The sequence below is a fragment of the Manacus vitellinus genome, unplaced genomic scaffold, assembly GCF_001715985.3.
Source record: "Manacus vitellinus isolate BGI_N305 unplaced genomic scaffold, ASM171598v3 scaffold_2_pilon, whole genome shotgun sequence".
NCBI classification, from domain to species: domain Eukaryota; kingdom Metazoa; phylum Chordata; class Aves; order Passeriformes; family Pipridae; genus Manacus; species Manacus vitellinus.
Window position 1 is genome coordinate 31,186,375 of NW_021940208.1, and position 20,814 is coordinate 31,207,188.

Sequence of the window (20,814 nt, forward strand, 5' to 3'; positions counted from 1 at the left end):
GTACTGAAGTGTATTTTTAAGTGCTTTGGATTATTAGGAACATTACGGAGTGCTTTGGAATGCTCACACCCCTTACTGGCCCAAAGCTCTCCTTGCTCCTGCAGCCCCAGCTGTTTGCTGAGCTGGATCGCCTGCCTCTGCACTGCCTGAAGAATTTGTCTCAACATGAGACTGTGCCTCCTGCCAGTCCCAGGGAAGGTCTGAAATCCCCCTCCTTGGGCCTGTGAGTATTAATTCCCTCTTCCTCAGGAGAGTAAGAAATGCCTCAGAGAGCACTACATGAGCTACCACCTCCACAGGCTGTTCCGTGGTTGGAGAGGATCAAAGTCGGTGAAGCTTTGACCATCCAGCAGTAAATTGGTCCCTGCTGCACTTCCTGCTTTGCTGCCCTGGATTGCCTGTATGGGCACAAGCAGGTGTCCCAGTTCCCAGTCACGCAGAGCAGAGCGGGATTGCTGTGGTGATCGGGGTCAACAGCTGTGAGAGTCTGTAGCATGAAGCAGGTGATGCTGGGGGTCTGACCCATCAGGGGTTTTACATGCACCTAGTTCCAGCCTGAGCACGTGGGCTGAGGGCCTGATAGCCCGTGGAGCACATTAAGGGCTATTCCTACAGTTCGTTTTCCTGTTAATCTGAAAGGAATCCACTCAGTGCACTCCAAGACTGGCTTGTGTCACGGAGTCACATGCAGTAAGCAAGGGGATGCATTTCAGAAGTGCTTTTGAACTGAAATGTCATTGTAGAAACACAGTGAACAGTCAGTGGGACACAGCCAGGCTGGCAGTGGGACAGGCTTCCCAGAGCCATGTTTAATGTGGGAACTACTCTGAAAAACTTTGTAGTCCTCTCAATAGATTTTTTTGTTTCAGTCACTGTGCCTGCAAACCAGACTTCAAATATCTGGCTTTAATTTGTTAGATCCAGTAAGTGACATTCCTTGGAGAATAGGAAACCAAAGGTGGCTGATGGTACGTGCTGATTTCAAATAGGTCTGGATTACTGTTGTACTGGATCTGTATATCAGGTATTGATAGTGGGTGGCTCCAGGGGTGGGTTCTGTGAGATGGTGCCAGAAGTTTCCCCCACATCTGACACAGCCAGTGCCAGATGGATCCAGGACGGACACATTGCTGGTCAAGGCCTAGCCAATCAGTAATGGTGGTAGCGCCTCTGGGATAACAGATTTAAGAAGTGGGGGGAAGTTACTGAACAAGAGCAGTTGTAGCTGGAGAGAAGAGTGAGAATAGTCAAAAGAAACAGCCCTGCAGACACCAAGGTCAGTGAAGAAGGAGGGGCAGGAGGTGCTCCAGGAACCAGAGCAGAGATTCCCCTGCAGCCCGTGGTGCAGACCATGGTGAGGCAGCTGTGACCTTGCGGCCTATGGGGTTCTACAGGCAGAGCAGAGATCCACCTGCAGCCCATGGAGGATCCCACATCTGAGCAGGTGGGTGCCCAAAAGAGGCTCTGACCTGGTGGGATGCGTGCACTCTATCAGGCTTCTGTCAGGACCTGTAGGAAGCCAGTGGAGATAGGAGCCCACACTGGAGCAGGTTTGCTGGCAGGACTTGTGACCTCGTGGGGATCCATGTCGGAGCAGCCTGTTCCTGAAGGAACAGTTGGTGAAGAACCACAGCCCGTGGGAAGAACTCATGTTGAAGTTTGTGGAGGGCTGTCTCCCGGGGGAGGGATCCACGCTGGAGCAGGGGAAGTGTGAGGAGTCCTCCCTCTGAGGAGGAAGGAGCAGCAGAGACAACGTGGGATGAACCGACCGCAGCCCCCATTCCCCGTCCCCCTGCACCACTGCGGGGGTGGGAGGTGGAGAAATCGGGAATGAAGTTCAGCCCGGCAAGAAGGGAGGGGTGGGGGGAAGTTGTTCTGAAATGTGTTTTTATTTCTCATTCCCCGGCTCTAATTTGATTGGCGATCAATGACATTAATTTCCTCAGCGCACCCGCCCCCCCCGCCGCCGTGGGAAGGTGCATCACGCATCGTGGCCGCGGGGGGCGCTGCTGAGAGGGAAAATGTTCCTGGGGGGGGCCCGGCCATGCCGGGGTCCGGCAGTCCGCCGGGGTCGCCGGGATCGCGGATCCGCGGGATACGCCCGGGTCGCCGGGGTCCGCGGGTCCACTCGCTCCCGGGAGCGGGGAGCGAGTGAGCAGCTGTGGTCTGCCACATACAAGTTATATTATTTAGTTATTATATATTATATTAGTGCATACAAATGTTTTAAGGCCGGGTGTCGACAGGATGGTGAGGCCAGACTCTTTCCAGTGGTTCCCAGCGACGCAGCATTGGACAACGGGTACAAACGAAACGCAGGGAGTTGCGTCTGAATATGAGGGAGAAATTCTTCACTGCGAGGGTGACAGAACACCAGAACAGGCTGCTCGGATAGGCTGTGGAGTCTCCTCCCCTGGAGACACTGAAACCCCACCTGGATGCAATCCTGTGCAATCTGCTCCAAGCGAACCTACTTTAGCAGGGGGATTGGAACAGGATGGTCTCCAGAGGTCCCTTCCAACCCCAGGCACTCCATGATTGCGTGACTGCGACCGGCACACAGAGAGTTCTGCTGCTGCAGACAGCAAAAGAAAAAGGTGTGCTGATGCTCACTGTGAATGTCAGAACGCTCGAGACAGCTCAGAGCTTGTAAATGGGAAGAGGAAAAATCGCGGCTGGCATGTCTGTCATGGACGTAAAGGGCCTCCTCACTTGGCCAGCGGCAGCGCAGGCTTCACCATGTTTGGGCTGGGAACAGACGTGTAGAGGAAAATGCTGAGCATGGCTTTTTCCCTGGGGTATTTTGCAGTGTGACATTTATCTTCTGCACTCCAAGTATCAGCTGTTTGTACAGGAAAGTTTCCACTTCACTTTTCTGGGGAGCCAAGCTCTGCCTCAGCACTGGGCAGCTTCCTGTAGCTACAGGACCACTGTGCATTCCCTCTGCTATTGAAGGGATGGGGTCTGTCCAGCTTCAATGTACTCCTGCAACATGTTCTCAGTGGCACTAGGCAGATATATTAACAACAGTGAAGCCTTTGCAGTCTGCTTGCATTTTCCCTCCTTCGCCCACATTGCTCAGCTATCTTTACTTTGGCTCCAGTGAGGTCACCTCACTGCTTTGCAAGTAAATTTTCCTCCAGGGCAGCTAAATTTCTAACTTGGAAGGAAAATAAGGGGTTGAAGAAGCCTGGGGAAACCATGAAGCATTTGAACAACAACTTCAGCAAGAGCCAGGCCTCAGGGACATGTCACACAAATGTCAGCATATACACATTGCTCTCTTTCCCCCCTGTGTCATTTCAGAAATACCTGAAAGACATATGTAAGATAGTGTGAGTGCCAGTATGTTCACCTGCAGTTAGTCTTTCATTCCTGTTGTGGGGGAAGACAGATTTAGCTAGAGAAAACAAAAGCCAGCAGGAAGCAGAGGAGCTTAACTGTATGGCTAGAAGTGCTATTTATTAGGAGGAGAGCTGGGTCTTTTGTTGGAATGAACATATGCCTCTCCTCCCTCTGCAATGCCTGCCATCCCCTGGGACATCCTGATTTCTTGCCTGCTAGTCCCCAGTGTCACTTTCCCTTAAGCCTTGGACAGCAAGCACGAGCTATTGCTGTCAGCCCACAGCAAGAACCTGCTCTGTGCCATGAGCTAATTGCAGCTCTGCCCTTGACACTCCTTGGGGCACAAGGCAAGTCAATCTGTGAATATAACTTTTCCCCCACACCCAGCTTTAAAATGGGGAGGAGATGTCTTTCTCCATTTCCCTATGGGATTTCGAGAGCCTTGCTCCCTGCAGGCTCCTGCTTGTTCCATGCACATAGAGCCTGTTGGGCATCTGACCATCTGCCTGAGCAAATGCCGGGTTTGTTTGCTCCCTGCTGGCTGCCGGGGCAGGGCAGTGCCGGGGTGTGCCGCCTGCTGAGAAGCCAACCCTGACTGCATGTTTGCACAAACAGATGCAGCGGGCTCTGCTTGACAGGGGTATTTTTAAATCCACTCTAGACCCTCATCAAAGCCAGCTGTTCTACAAGCGAGTTGAAGGGCATTGCCAAAGCTGAGCGTTAGGAGAGCCAATGTACCCTGCAATTTGGAATTAAAGGGCCTCTATTCATAAGGGTTGAGCAAGGCACTTCATGGCCCCAAAGACACGGTCCTGTCTTCTCTGTGCTCTTGGAAGAAATAACTCCGTTCACTAGTGGACTGGCAGCTCTCCCCAGGATTGCTGCACTGGGGATTTGGGTGGGTTTTGTTCCTTTAATTGTGAGGAGCTGGGCTACGGTGCTGTGACTGGGATGGTGTATGTCGTGCAGCCAAAAGACTGTTCATACCTGTCACCTGAGGGGTCAGGTGCTTGTTGTGTCCAACCATTTGTCAAACCTCAACATGCTGGAGGTGCCTGCTGGCACGGCGTGGCAGGTAAAACACACAGGTTACACAGTTAGCCATGGGACAATGAGGCTTCATTCCCAAATCTGGACTTGGGGGAGAGGCTCTGAAGAAAAGCACAGCTCATCCCATAGACCTGTGGACATCACTACCAAGGTGCAAAACTGACACCGAGGGAGAGAGAAGGTTGAGGTGGCATGGGAGACACACGAGACCATGGCTCATGTGCTGCACAACAGCAGATACCTGCAGTCTCATGGATGGTCAGGGCAGTGTGGGGCTTTCCTGGGGACAAGGCTTGGCAGCAAAGCCCTCCCAGCTGGTGCCAGTGCCATAGGGTGATGGAAACAGCTACAGAGCTCTTGTAGCAATGGCGAATTACGATGTTCAGCTGCAGATGCAAGGCCGACAGCTGTCCCGTGGGATGTGCTGGCACACCACCTGCCCTCTCCCCAGCACAGCAGTCATTGAGCCACAGGGGGGGAGCTGCCTCCCCTCTGTGGCACGGCTGGCCATGGCTGCACCCCTGACACAGGCTGTCCCCATGCTGCCACTTGCTGCAACACAGCCTGAGGTGGAAAAGGTTATTTTTACTGTGGCTTTGGAAAGTCCCTTGCAACTGATGCCATAGAAAAGGAGTGGGTTGTCTGATTGTTTTTCTTCCTCTCACATTTCTGGAAAGAGGGGCCAGCTCGAGGCAGGCGCTGTGGAGCAGGACCATGAATCAGGAGGGCTGGGCTCCTGGCCTGCCTCTCCCTGGGGTTCTTGGGGAAGCTGGGCCAAGTCACAGCCCTGTGAGACGCTTGGCTTAGAGCTGAACCACACGGCCAAAACTGCTAATCTTGCAGTTAGGCTTAGGCTTCCCCTTAGCCTTGTCCCACATTCCCTGCCCAGCACAAGCTGTGCTCAGAGCTCGCTTGGTCTGCTCATACCTTGTGGTCTCACAACAAAGCCTGAGGGATTGGAGCCTTTGCTGAAGGCAAGGCTCACCTTCAGCATGGGCTGGGGTGGCAGGGACTTCCTCTTCCTTCTCTTCCCTCAGCCACAACAGCTCTCGCCTACAGGAGTCTCTCTCACCATGGGGCCAAACCTCCCACTGGAGGCTCCGGGATACCTTATACCCAGTCCATGGAAACCTATATTTTTATGCAAGAATGCTCAGTCAAGAAAGGGGAGAGCTAAGGTACAATCACCTTTCATATCACAATGCCTTATAACAACTATCACCACCAGGCATAAGATGTTCTGCAGGAAGGGGCTTCCAGGCAAAATGTTGAAGTGCTTCCACTTCAGACAGAAAAATGAAGCACTTGTTGGCCCAGAGAAAAAGCCTCTCTACTGACCAAACACCACTGCGCCCTTTGGAAAGAGGCCCGAGTTCTCTCAGCCCTGCTCCAATTTCACAGACAAGAGCAAAGCACGCGCTAGAGAACAAATGGGATCTGGAGCTCCTCTCCCTCGTGCGTGTTATCATTAGATTACAAGGTCCAAGTCATTCTTTCCTTCTCATTTGATCTTTTCTCTGGAGAACGAAGATTAAGAGGCTCAAGCAGTCCTAACGCCCACGTTTGTTGCAGGCCAGAGTCCCGTGGCCTCCCCCTGGTTCACACCTGCTGGCGCACATGCCAGTGCAGACTGGGGAGCCTGTTGCCACCTCTAATCAGATTTTTCTTATTTCAGCACAAGCTGCCCAAATCCCAGGACAGAAGTTTATGGTTTAAAGAGTCCTGGCACTCTGCTGTATCAAATAAGGTTTGACGTTGCAGGACTGTACGCTGTGTGTTGGCAGAGATCCATTCATACGATCCAAACTCCCCTGAGTCTGGGAAGGAAGAGGAGAGGCTGCAGACCAAGCATCCCCAGCTTCTTTCTCTCTCTGGATTACAACCTTTTTTCCTGTCCTCACTCTGATGAACTGTGTCCTGCAATCACACAGCTCCCTCAGATAGTAATTTCAGATAAATTGTGAGTTCCTGCTGGGAGGACTCCCTTAGGCAGAAGAATCACCTTGACTGAATGCACCAAAGGAAATTGGGAGTTCTGTGGTTATATCAAAGTCGCACTAGAAAAGACCTCATTTTCATTTAATTAGGGATGTATCCCCATCTCCTTTGAAATATTATTATGGTGCTTAATTTCATCTTCACCTTTTCTTTTGCTTTTATTCTTTCAAAGACCTAAGCAAGCTGAGCCTGGGGAAGACTCAGTTACTTTGAGAGGTGTTGGCAATATCTACTTCAGGACTGGCTTCTTGTAAAATAAGCTGCAAGGGGCCTGGAAAGTGTAATTTTACTGTAAGACCATGCCTTTTTCCCCCTCTCTCTTGCAGACACACACACAACTTTTTCAAAGTTTTCCTTACCACTTACTCATGTGGTCCAATGACTGCTTGCCCTGGAAAATGCTGCCCTCACAGGGATGGGGCCCAACGCCCTGTTCCCCATTGGCCTTGCACATCTCTGCCTGCACAAACACCAGGGTGTCACTTCACTCCTCATATTACAGCCAGGTTTGTATGCCTTCAAGTGCTCCATGTCCAGGCCGTGCAGAAAAGAGCAGCTCACAGCACTGACCCCTCACTCTCTGGGCACCTCTGTGGGGGTCACATTCACTTTGTCAAGGACGGGCATTCCTCAGCAGCACTCCATTAGATGCTTCTTCCGAGCACCAGCTGGAAGCCCCGTGTTCTCATGTGACTCCAGGGACTGAGGCAATGGACACGTGTCTCTTTGTTAAACCAGCCTTGGAGACCAGCCCCACCCCAGGAGCTCAGAGCACAGCCAAGCACTCTTCGGATTCAGGCTCCAAATGTCAGAGGATCAAACTTAAATCACTGGCTCCAAGGACTGCAATTCTGGAGATGATCCCTCATCGACCCACAAGCGACCACTGACAGCGAGCACCACCCATGGGGCTGGAGGTGCAGCTTGTGGTCAGGCTAAGCTGGGCTGGGGTCACCAGCCCCCTGCCAGCCAGGGCTGCAGAAGTGATGCTTCAAAGTGCATTGAGCTCCAAAGGCAGTGCTGCTCATCTCTCTCCATCCGCTGAAACCAGTTGGCAAAGGAGGGAAGGAATTAACCACTGCATGGAGTCTGGCTACCCAGAAAGACAAGAGAAAAAAACCCCACAGGGATAGAAATAAAGGGTGATCAGTAATCATGCCTTTAATAGCTTGTAATTTTTTTTTTAATTCCAGGCAACTAGGATGTATATTTGTTGTGTGTATCTGACATCTGAAAAAAAAAAATGAGTCCACAATCTGTTCCACTTCTTCCCTTTTCTAAAGCACAAAAATTAAAGTATCAGCCACCCCAATATACCACAGTTTAATGAAAGAAAAGGGATTGTTCTGTTTTAACAATTCAGTGTCACCTTTTATCTGAAGCATTAGCTAGAGTTTTAGCTAAAGAACTGTCTTACAGCAAATAGGAAAACTCAGGCTGTCCAGAAAAATTCAAGAAATTTCCACTCCTTGCTCTCAAACTCCACTTCCTAATAAAGCCTCAAAGTAACATTTTCCTGCTAGAAAACAAAAGACCCCAAAAACTCTTCCAACACACCAGGGAAACACTATCTGTACCACAGAGCTTATTAAACTTAAAACATTAGCAGTGCAACAATTTCCCATTCTACAACTGTAATGCAGAACCTGAATTCACGTCAGGATGAGCAAGGACAGAAAACGCCAGACTATAAGTAACCTTTGGTGCCTGGGGCTGCTAAATGGCCTCCTACCCTTGATTTTGATATCCAGTAAATGCTCTGAGCTTTGAAAGCACCTGCAGGCTTGGGGACCTCAGCCCACTCAGCAGTTCAAGATGACACCTTTTCAGCATCCCCTTGGTGAACTCAGCTCAACCCCACCTTGCACAGACAGGACTGGAATTCAGACGGGAAGACACTGAGGACCCTCCTCTCTCACTGGTGCTGGGGCTCAGCACTTAGCATGATTCAGCTGAGCAGCTCTGGCCACGACCCCGTATTCTCTGCTATTGCTGGTTTCCGTAGATGCAGGATCTTTATTGGCAATAGAGCACAGCCTTGATGGAGGGGGGTTGCTCTTGCCTTCTTCCCACTGTGGGGTACATGGGCTCCTCATCAGACTGCTTGGGAGCTGATGGGATTGGCCTGTGCTCTAACAAAAGATAGATCACATACAGGGAAATGGGAGCCAGGCAGAAACAGCTCAACTGGCTGATGTATCCATCTGTTCCACAGTACTGAATAGGAAACCTCTGATCTAGGGAAAAACAAAACTTAAAAGAATACAAAACGAAGCAAAAACGTGACCTTTACTGCTTTTTCATCTCCCTCTGTTCTGACTAAAGGACTTGACCTACAAGTGCAGCTAACTCCAGAGACGAAGGTACTCTTTCACAGTCTTGTGTGTGTGTGTGCAGCGCTAGAAGCAAGTCACAATGACAGGTGTGAAGGAACAACGTTGCAGTCCTCAGAAGACCTGCACTGTGCACTTGCCAGCAGCTTGAGTTTGCTGATAAAGTTAAGCAAAGAGGTTCATTCTTCTTGAGCACAAATGAAAGTCTGCCACACCAGCTTCTATTACAGAGAGATTCTAAACTGACATAAATAATTATAGTCTTGATTAAAAATAATATATTATTCTAGATTTTTTGGTTTTTTAGTTCTCATGTAAAACCCCTATATTCTTGACATCTAGGAACAAAGACAAAATAAAAACCAGGCACTTGCTGTGCCTTCTCAAGCACTATTGTGGTGTTTAAGGGACACAGAGGAAGTTAACAACTCAGTTTAATGTCTACAGTGGAAAACAAGAGGAGTTCTTCATGCCGTCGGCTTTTTCAAGTCTCGGATTTGCTTAATCAGGTAGTTCTTCTCATCAGTGAATTGTTCGTCGTCAGTCCTCTCTTTCTGGAAATTGCCCAGAAACTCAATTAGCTTGGGTTGGTTTTTCAACAGGATCTCCACAATAGGCTGTGTTTTGTTTGGACTGGCCACAAAAACCTAACATGCAAACAAAATCAGGCATAGAGAGACAGTGAGGGGGTGGGGACAGAGAGAAAGAGAGAAGAACATCAGTGACAACGTACCCATAAAGTTATTTTCTAACAAGTCAGCTGAAGGCTGGCAGGCGGATATTCCACTGCTACACACCTTGTCCCAAGGCAGACAGAGAGGAGTTCAAACATGTTGGTTCAAGAGCAAATTGAAGCAAAGCTATGCCCATGTGTGGTATCGCTTCCCTTTCATTTTGCTCTTTGTTGATAAAAACTTTTGATTGTAAACCCAGCTGTCCAAAGGAAGCTATCAATTCTCAGCCTCTTCCACCCACAAGACAAATACATAGAAATTAATTATCAGAAGGATGGAAAAGCTTTGTGTCAGTATTGATATCATTTCCATATTAAACCAGGCCTAAAATTAGACTTGCCAGCTTTGTTTTGGTTTGGAAAAATATGTCAGAGGCCCAACTTCCCTCTGCCTAATCCATTCATGGGAGCGTGGAAACTTACAGCAGCAGGAGCAGGATGGTGTGCCCAGCACCTTCGCAGCCCTCACTGAGCAGTGGAGGTTGGCGATGGAGGGAGGTGACCTGAGACACAGATGCTCACCGGGCACAGCCAGCCCAGCACTGGGGACTTACTGGTCTTCTGCAATAGTAGGTTTTAAGGATAAACCTACCCATGCTCTGATTTTTTCCCCTGTAATCCCAAAAGCTGCAGTTTTCCAGCTCTGAATATTATCCCTTGCACTACAACACCATTTCTTTAAGTTTTTCCCCTGCGTTAAGTGCCGGCTGAGGATGGTAAACCTAAGGCTGGTTGCAAAGGCCAGTGGTGCTGAGCTCTATTTTCAGGGACCTCAGCCTGCAGAGATGTGGGCTCTGCAGACATCAGCCAGGAGGGGCAGGTGAGGCGGGGGGCTTGCGGTGGGAACACACGTGCAGCAACCCTGGGAGGAGTTCCCACATCTGGCTTGCAGCGAGGTTACCATGGCTGGTCAACAAAACACCGCCTGAGCGCTTGTGCAACGACGGAAATAACTTCAGTTGTTCTCTACCCGATGAGAAGAAACTAAGGATGGACAGAACTGGAAAGCACCCAGTTTCCCTCCAAGCCTGTCCAAACCAGAATGAAAACAAACATCTGCTGACAGCACAGAATGGCATGTTGTCTGTCCAAGAGCAGGGGCACCACTGCTGGCCCAGCCACGGAGCTGATGGCTCCAGACCTGGGGGCCTCTTCCACAGATTCGTTTATCTCCACTGAGGTCGTGCCCACATGAGAACCTGGGCCACGTCCAGCTGCACAGGGAGGAGCTGTGCTGCGTGAGGAGGAACACGCACACTCTGCTGGGGGCCTGCCTTACAGCCCCTTGCCCCCAGAAACAACACCTGGTACAGCCTGGGGCAGGGTTCAGACTGGACCCACTGTCAGGCTTCATACATTACAATAAGAGGATGTTCCACACTACCACTTGTATCAAGTGCCACATGAGGGGAATGTGTGGAAGGAGTGGGGTTCAATACACATCAACAGTGCCACACAGTATTTCTGCCCAAACAGGAAGGTAAGAGTACTTTTTTATTCCACTAAGGTGAGGCAAAGCATCTACTCTTAAACCCTGGCATCCTGATGCTGTAACAGCCCTAACCTCTGCCTATGCTTTTATCTCCTCTGGATCCCTCCTCCTCAGGCTGGTCCCTAGGAGTCTCTGCTTCAAGGTGCTCTGCAGAAAGAACTGCAACCTCTGCTATGCTGGGTGAACACTTCCAGACTCCAAGTGTACTACGAAGTTTTCCTTGATCCAGTGGCCAGGCTGTGGTCCCTGTGACAGCACAGTATCTACAGTTATTCACACAGGCCTCCTCACCCTTCTCTGATTACCCTGAGCTATAATCCTAAATAATTCCTTTTTTACTCCTACTTGCCACTTTAAACTTCTCAAGAGTAGCCTCCACTCTCAAGGACCCCTTCAGAGCACCCATTCTGGAAAACAGCTCTCCTGCACAATGTCCCAGGTACTCAGAAGGCAGTTTTGTACCAGGGACACACCAATCCTTGGGTGGGACAGCCAGTTTATAGCTCTCACTACACCTGATGGACTGTCAACAACTAAGTGTTCTGTTGCTGCCTGCAGCACATGAAAGCAGGATCTCCTCCTTTGCAAATAACTTTGATACACTGCTGTTGATGTATTGGTTCCCCCTAGACTGGAATAAAAAGGGTCTGGGGATGTACATCACTACTGAACATACTTTACAGCTTTCCAGTCTGTGCTTTACCTAGATAATCTTGAAATCTCATGTGTACAGATGTTTGGCTCAGCTAAGACTGCAGCAGTTCATATTCTCAGCTGGAGCTGCCCTAGGATGCAGCTCCCCATGTGCTGACCTACAGCAGGTGATCACACTGATGGAGACTGGATACTCCCAGGATTTGGACTATGATAAGCCCCCAGTCATCTGGACAAGCTTCTTTTGAGAAAAGCAGGACATAAGCCTACAGGCAGGGATAAGGAAAGTAACTGTTTACAGATCTTTATTAAAAGTTTTTAATTTTGGAGTTCAGTTCCACCTTGGTGACCAGGAGAAGAAAACCATCAAGTACGCTGGCAGGACCCACATGTTCAAAAATAATCTGATGATGCAAATGGAAGCCATTAAAGAAGGCCTGACCTTGAAGTGCTAAACGTCTTCCTTCAATGAATATTAGGCCTCTCTAATATTTGTCCCTAAATACAGGTGAAGGGTGACTCAAAATGAAGAAATCTAAATAATTCTTCCTGTAAAAGCTATCTGCTCTTCAAACAGAACTGGAAGGTTAGTGGTAAACCTAGTAAATAGCATTGCATATTGGTCCTACCACTGGTATTACCATAGCAAATAATTAAAGAACTTAGTTTAATAGAAGCCATCACATCCTGTTTATCTTCCTGCTTGAATATTTATAGATTATAATCTTCCCCTTGCAAAACTGGCAAACTGAACATTCAAACAAAGATCATCTCAACTGCCAGTCTTGCTCAGTGTCAATAGGGACTCGTAAAGAGAGAATGTTCAAGGACCAGAAAATTCCTGAAATGTTATTCAATAATTTAGCTAAGCAAACAAAATCAATTCTACCAGTATCAACTGATCAGCTTCACATAGCCCAGGAGTAGGACCACCATGAGACTTTAAAAAGAGTCCCCCTCATTCAGAACTCTGTATGGTCATAGAGGGAGAGATCAATCCCTAAAATAGAAATCATTATTAATGCTTTCTGGAATATTTCTACTAAAATGAAGTTGAACAGAACCACAGAGAAATTAGTTTCACCTGTAGTTTTATTATGAAAGGGTGAGTGTTCTAGAGCACTAAATTCAGATACCTGAGAGAGATGGAGACCCAAAATAAAGAGAGCACTCATATAAAAATTCCAACTCTAAATACAGCTGTTTTGGCACAGTTCTGTTTTGTGAATATTTGCAAAGTGGAACAGTTCCTATCTTCTCCATTAAAAGTCATACTGTATTTCTTCAAACAAACATCAAAATTACATGATTAGAGACTTTGACCTTATTTCCTTACAATTAATAACCAGGCATTACCATCCTCTGGGACTACAGCAGAGCAAAAGTGATTACAGAGGTTGGATGCCCTGGACTGAGTATTTTAAAACTTACTCTGGGGTCATGCACAATCTTACTGTCAGGAAACTGCACAGAAGAGCCTTACGATTTGTGTTGCTTGTAGCACAATGCTTTGCATAATAATTCCTGCCCTTTAAGCTCTCCAGCTAAGAAACAGAGAGGACACATCCCCACAAATGTAGTTTCAGCTTCATACCAAGAGGAAACTGCTGGTATAGTCAAATTATGTGAGGCCATTTGCAGAGCAAGCTGCAGGAGGTAGCTCGTAATGTGCATGAAAGAGAATGGAAAAATTAAACTAAGGTCACAAAACACAGTGTACCCATTCTATTTTTAGATTTAAACAGTAAAATATATCTTGCTAAATGTCTGCTTAAGAATGAGAAAGTTGCATAATGCCAGTTCACTGCTACAGGGTGTTTTCCTCAAAATAATCTAATTGTTTACGTGAAAGCCAAGAGAGCTTGTTGTTAACTTTTATTTGTAAATATGTAAGGTCAAAGGAATACCTGCACTGCATTCACCTACATCTGACAGATTTGGTCTCCCCTCCAAACAGGCAAATTCCAAGTAGGCTCCACTACTCAAACATATCACAAACCCATCACAGAAGCTGGAGAGCCCTTTCCAATACTTGGGAAGTCTTCAGTGTGTGTGTGTTCAAGACTGACATCTCTCCACTGAAATCACTGCAGAGAAGAACCAGGGACTCATAAGCCTACAACTCTAGGCAACCCCCTTGGATTATTTATGGAGGAGGAGGGAAGGAGATGAGGTGTGTTAGCCTTTCACAGTGGTTAAATACTGGGTAATCCTCGTGCATACATTGTCTGGGACATCCAGCTCTACAAAGCAGCTGCAGACATTCAGGATGGTGCTGAAAGGTAGAAGCTCCATTTTGCTCAGGGAAAAGGAAGAGAAGGAGCTGGAGTTAGTAGGAAAATCAAGCATCTCCACAGTGGAGAATGGAAAGAGGTACTGCAAGTGGGTAGTCTGTTTGTCTTCATTTTCCCACCCAAAGCAACCTGGAGGAATGAAATATTGTCAGAACTTGGGGGTATTGGCTTGTTCAGCCACAAAATGTTCCTGCAAAGTAAGTTTGCACTAGAAGTACTCATCATTTTAATCTCTCTTACAGTTTCAAGTCTTTAATAATTAGAAATTGCCTCAGGGAGTAAGAGTCATAAGCCTTTTTTTGGGTCAGCTGGGGCATGGGAGTGTTGGAATCTGGATGCTTACAAAACAAACACTTTTTCATTCCTACTCTGTCTAACTGGTGAAACATCTAAATCAGGTAATTTAAACCCAAATCTTTTGGCAGCTCAGACAGAGCAGCAAGTATCTACTTCTCAGCAGACCTTGATTCCAAATCACTGTGGTTAGTCTACTGTAATTTCAGCCAAGACTGCACAGGTATTTTGCAAACATAACTTAAAAATGTAGGCACAGTTTAAAATTTATGAGATTAAAGCTGAGGACAAGATTCCTCTCCCAGTTACATTAACATGAAATTATTACAGCTGACAAGAGAACCTGGCTGAGGGACACGAACCCAGAAACAGAAGGCAGGGACACTGCAGAACAGGGCACAGTCAGTCTCTTAAGGATTTCCTTCAGTAGTTCTCAAGCAGTTAGAACTCAATTTAAGAAGTGAAATCAGAGGGAAAAGATCTTCTCTGATCCTCTCTACAAAGCTAATTCACAATGCGATTTTCTATGACATAGCCTGTAATGACCCTTGCCCCCTCGGGAGAAGCTGAATGCTTCCACATCCAGGGAACCCAGATCCTTAGCGAGGAGGATCCTAAAAGGGGAGCTCTGCTGCACCTCTACAGTTACTCTCGTGTGCTGTTGGTGGTTACAAACGAGCCACTTCCAGCTGATCAGCCTCTGATCTGAGCCTGCAGTTTCCCCACGAGTATCGTGTGTGTGAGGCAGCGTGAGGAATGCCATGGCACTGTTGAAATGTTGCTGATTGGTACCACCAGAAAAAAACCAACAGCATCCCATTGAGCTGAGTATTTCAGGACAGAGCTTGGCCCTCCCTTTGAACTGAAGAGACACAATGTCACTGCTGCTCCCTCTTTGTTTTGCTGGGCACTCCAAGGTCCAAGCATTATGTCTACCTGGCAGCAACTGCTAGTGGTCAGGCAAGGCTGAGCCTGCAATATTCCCACTCTAACTGGAAATGGGATACAGTATACTGAAAAAGGAAAGGAAGAGAGGAATGAGAAGGCAGAATGGGAGCAACAGCAACGCATGACATGGTTGCACACTGGAATCCTTTCAAGTTATTCCAAGTCCTTTTGAATGCCTCTTAAAATAACTGAAATCAGCCATTCCCAAGGCATGGGTTATGCCTATCATTAATTCAGGAACAGCAACTCATGTGTTTCATAAATAAAAATCTGGCATTTATTCACAGCATGGCTAAGAGAGCACAATCCTCTGATACCTTCCCCTCATAGGCATCTCAAAGACTGCAAGTGTTTGCAGCCTGACTGCTTGCTTATCTTGGAACCACATACCTCTTGATAAGGAAGAAGAGTAGAACTTACTCACAGTGGCTCAGTTGACTACGGAGGGAGTCAGCAAGGAAACAGCTTATTTCAGGAAGGGATTTTTTTTTTTTAATCTTCCTTGAAGATTTTTTTTTTTTTTAGGAAACTAAAAGCTTTTTTGGAGAAGCTGCACATTCTCTAAGCCTCCACAGTGAAGATCTGAAAGCTTTTTTTCCAAAGCAGAAGCACAAAACTCAACAAGTCACCCTGAATTTCTGGAGGGTAATGTAGCTTTTTTTGCAGTCTTTTGGTGTAATCTGGTATCTTTCGTAACCATCTCTGGGAAGGGATATCTTTACAGGCTCAATTTCTTTTCTGAAAATCATTACTAATTCTGTTTATAGTTTGAAATTAATGTGCTCATTCCAAATTAAAGTTAGTTTCACATAGTAACAATCCAATTCGCCCTCTGTCCCAGAGCAGAGAACTCTTTTGATGGGAATTGGTAAACTTCTCACTTATGAACATTAATCATCATGAAAAAAAACGACATTGGTTGGGTTTGATAATTGTTTAAGACCGCATTAACAATATCACTGCAAAACAATGGAAGGATTAAACTCATTTCAAACTTAGATTTACTAAATCTTTTTAATAGCAAAATTTTAAAAGCAAATTGTGTTTGCACTGGTGCATAGCACCAGCACAATCTACTTTTAGTCTTAATGAAGAGTTTTTAGACTTTTTTTTAATCTTTACCCAGAATCACAGGGTAAAATGACCTAAGAGCTGGGGGAAGGTCCCCTGGATACTACTTAGAAGCTGTGTATTTTGTTACTTATAGCTCATCACTACTTGACTGATTACCTTCAGCCCAAACCAAAATGCTGCTGCTTAAGATCTCACTTGAAGGAAGGCAACCAGAAAACAGAGGTTGAGTGATAGAAAGGTTTTCGATTATGGCATTCTCAAAGGCTGGAAGTCACTGTAAACCTCAACTCTTGCCTTAATTTTCTGGGCTTTCTCTTGTCCACTTTGAAAGACACTTTTATGACTGCCACCTCTACAGCTCATACTGGCTCACCTTGAACACATGGAATGCTTCAAACTGAATGTTGGGGCTTTTGTCTCGCAGCAAGTTCATCATCAGCTTCAGATTTTCTGGTTTGCTAATGTACTTTGTCATGATGGCAAAGTTGTGTCGGTCCAGAATCAGTTCACCCAGCAGCTATAGGCGCAATTAGAAAAAAACATTTTTTTTTCAGTTCATCACATTATTTTTTAACGCAGAGAAAGCAGCAGCATATTTCAATGTTTCCTTAAGAGGTTTCAATGTCACTACCTTTAAAAAAAAAAAAAGGTAACTAGACTTGTTATCATGCAGTTGGTTACTTAATGCCCAGTAATGCTCATCTTCTAAACGCTACAGAGAGGAGAGAGATCCTGAATATGGGCTGGGTGTAGCAGGAGCTGGTGTGAGCAGTTAGGACAGAAGCAAGTGCAGTGCAGTGTCCCACAAAGACACCTTCATTTCATTCATGTGTTACATTAACACACCTGTCTGGTTCCATCTGCAGGTTGTGTCAGACTTGGTGCACCAAACAGAGACTACCATGTTACTCTCAAGTTCATTTCAACTTATGTTCTGAACCAAAGTACACATTTGAGGTCAGATGAAAAATGATAGGGCTTGTTCCATAGAAACGGCCCAATGCTTCACCAGACATCCAGAAAACAAAAGACACTGAGTTCCTGTGCATTTCAAGAAGAGCATCACAATTTTTAGTTCTTTTTTGTTAGAAAAACAGCTGCTCCACTGAGATACATACACCTTGATATTTTGCATAACATGGAGTACATATTGAGGAGGAAAGCGCTCCGAGCCTTTACCTTCAAAGATTGTCTCTTTGTCACGTAATTCTCAGAGTTAAGGAGTTTTTCATAATCCTCAAAGATCTAGAGTAACAAGAAAACACAAATGCATCAGATTCATGTCCCTCTTCCTCCTCTTGGTCCTTGCCACCCCAGAGGAGCAGCAGAGGCCACAGCAGTGCCACCCTCTAACAAGTCACTGCAATGCCATGCCTTTTTCCTTGGCTAGTTGTCATACAGTGAGTTAATGCCCAGAAACACTCCTCTTCCAAGTACTGCAGAGGGGGATACCACATATGGACTGGATGTAACAGGGGCTGGCATGAGCCAACTAGGACAGAAGTAATCCAGAGCCTGTACAGCCTTCTCTTACAGAAGGGTGAATGTGCTGCCAGGACACGTGGGTCTAGCATGTAATGTCCACTCACTCATATCGTGGGCATGACTGGGTGTGTGATTTAACACTGTGCCCAAAATGGCGATGGTGCATCCCAAAAGCTTCTTTTGCGAGGTGCCTGCTTTCAGCACCCTCACTCACTAAAGCCATTTACCCAGGGAGGATCACAGGAGCCGAGCATGTGCTGGCTTTTGCAGGACTGGGCCAAGGGAATCTTGTCGTCAAGAAGACTGAGAGAGAAGACTACAATATGTCCAAACCATCTACCAAAAAATGAAAAAACCCAACACTGCTGTCTGAGAATCACCTGAAAAAAATGCTCACTTAGGCAATTAATACTTAAAATTTTAAAATGTTAGATAAATGTAAAATGGGGACTGTTCCAGTGCAGTGCTTCAGTATTATGAGAGAAAAGTAGCAGAGACACTACTTTTGCTCCAGTTAAGCAGCATTTGTGACTCAGCAATAATTAGCCTGCTCTTTGTTTAACCTTCTTGGTAACTAGAATGAAAGAAATTTGTCTTTTCACTTTGGCAATGAAATAAAGAATAGCTCAGGTAACATAAGAATATAACCCATAGTAATATAATTCCATGATCTGTATCAGTCCAATTTTAGTTGATTCCAACTGAATTTTTCTGACCCACAACTCTGTCCAAAACAGAGCCAAAAAATCAAAGTGAAAAATGGCAGCTAACCAAAGGACTGATTGCCTTAGGATGGTAACAGGAATATTCAGACCTCAGTCCCTCATTTAGGCACATGTATTTCCAGTAATGCTAAAACTTCTTTCAGTAACTCTTCTTCTTTGTCCCAAAATATTATAAATAACACCAGCATGGCCCTATCAGTGCTGGGATATCACAAAGCTGTTTCAAACTGTGCACATTTTTGCCCATGATCTATCTACACATAAAGTTTCAGTTCATTCATATATGAGGAGATACAATGCACACACAGAGGAATAAAACTTGATTTTAAAGTACGAGTTCTCCTGAAACCTTGGCATGTGTCCCCAGGTGTGTGAAGAGGGGTTACCTGTATTTCACACATCATGCAAGGATTCTGCTCTAGTAAAAAGCAGTATTTCGTTTTGCAGTCATAGGTGACTATTTTACGTCAAAACATGAAACCCTCTGCTATTGAAAGCACGCTTTTTCCAGCTAAGCATGAACAGAAATTAAAAATTTGTTTTAGCATTGATACTCACTGGATCGTAATTTTGCTCCAGAAATTCTGCCACCAACGATTTATGTCGTGTTAAGAGGTCCTGGGGAAGAACAGAGAAAGGTGACCTGAGAGAGTGTGCTCATCTGAGGGTCCCTTGATTCTCAAATGTATTTCAGTACTTTTTACCAGAAGGTATTTACAACATGGTTTCTACAGACAACACTGCATTATGTGTTTAGTAGGACTTTTAGGAGAACTTAGTTAATGCTAACAGAATCAATTTAAAACTATTCTAATACTCTTTTTTTTTATTCCTGTTTCCCTCCCACCTTTTCTTATGTTCATTGGTCACAGTGCACAACACTTATGCTAAACCAGGTTAGAGGTAAGGAAGAAAGTAAACTAACCCTTTATGGAGGGACAAGCTATGGTCTCCAAGCCAAAAGTGACCTACATGCTACCTCATAGCTGGAAACTATGCTAAGCTGGATCAACTGCTATTGCTCATCTCTAAGAATACAACAAGGAAGACTCAAATTCAACTACCATATATAATAACTAATATATTCTGTTATTTAATAATGAAAGCTAGTCACCAATCTAAGTTAGACATCCAGGCTCCCTCCCCCTCCAGGCTTCCTCTCCCTCCCTTCCCTCCCCAGGGAAGCAGACTCAGGTAGATGGGATGAATCCCTTCTGCAGATCTTTTTCTGCCCAAAGTTGGCTTACTGACACAAAGTAGTAGCAGACCTTTCAGACAGCTGGATGGGATGCCTCCCATGCTAAAAGGTCAACTAATTCAAATTTAAATTAAAAGGAACCTCTCCCACAGAATGGGAATGCTGGTGCTCAGCAACAGAATCTCTTTACTGGATGAATAGCTATGAAACGGAGTGGCCAATGAGAGGCATTTAAGTATGATTTTGATCTTATTGCTTCTTTTCAAACTCATCACAATAAATGCCTGATGAAGTCCATTCAAGTTGGTATTTTTTTGTGAATCAGTTTCTGCTCTCTTTTTCATCCTATTTTCCTTGGTTTCCAACCCCAGTCACAGACTGAAGCTGATGAGGAGCTCAAGCAGATTCACAGACACATCGTCATAAATAAAAAAAAAAATCTTTACATACTAATCCTTTAATTTATTTTTACCATCAATTATAAGAGGGAAGCAGAGCCCTACAAAACCCAATGCATGTTTTTAGTACATTCCTTTATTTAGCAGGACTGCAATGATAGCAGTCTATAGCAGACTGAGTGAAACATATGTGAATCCAAATCTTTTATGCAGGGCACTTAGGAGGCAAGTACGACATCCTTCAACAGGGGGCACAAATGGAATATAATACAAAATGAGTTTTTCACAGAAAATGACAAGAAAGCCTGGAGCGGCAGTATCCAGTCAGCACTCTTTCCAACTGCTGCTTGCACCCTCCACAGCCAACTTGTATCTCTAAACATACGCGTTTTCCTCTGCATTTTTAACAATTGTGTTTTCTCTCTGCAGTGCACCTGGCTGAATTTAATTAAGAAGTACACTTCCAGATCATAAAAAATTTCAATACTTCCCTACTATAAATATCCTCAGATTTTAATGCACATTTAATTAAGCCCTCCTCTGGTGCACAGACCATCCAAGGCTTTCAGCTCTGAATCAGACGCCTCGATGGCAACACTACAAACCCAACATGGGGGCAACAGAACCCAAAACATGAGTTCAGTAATCCAGCCAACAAGCAATCATAGCACTTATTTTTCTGGTATTAGAAACGAGGTAGCTCCATATATCATGATTCAATTGCTTCCATATCACTTCTTGCTGTTCCAGCTGTTCAGAGTAACAGACAAATAGGAGATGAGATGAGTAGCTG

The 20,814-nt window shown here is 45.8% G+C and overlaps 1 protein-coding gene across 2 annotated transcripts in view; it reads right to left on the bottom strand.

Annotated features, from left to right (window-relative positions):
- Nucleotides 1-7,530: 7,530 nt before the first annotated feature.
- Nucleotides 7,531-20,814, bottom strand: part of CAB39L (calcium binding protein 39 like) — a 63,470-nt gene continuing 50,186 nt past the window's right edge. For both annotated transcript variants that reach the window (XM_018071375.2, XM_008929094.3), the window contains 4 exons: nucleotides 18,984-19,043; nucleotides 17,395-17,460; nucleotides 16,589-16,732; nucleotides 7,531-9,373 (listed from right to left, as the gene is read on the bottom strand). In XM_018071375.2, the coding sequence (XP_017926864.1) occupies nucleotides 9,194-9,373; nucleotides 16,589-16,732; nucleotides 17,395-17,460; nucleotides 18,984-19,043 (450 nt within the window). In that variant the 3' untranslated portion in view covers nucleotides 7,531-9,193. The remainder of the gene's footprint in view (nucleotides 9,374-16,588; nucleotides 16,733-17,394; nucleotides 17,461-18,983; nucleotides 19,044-20,814) is intronic.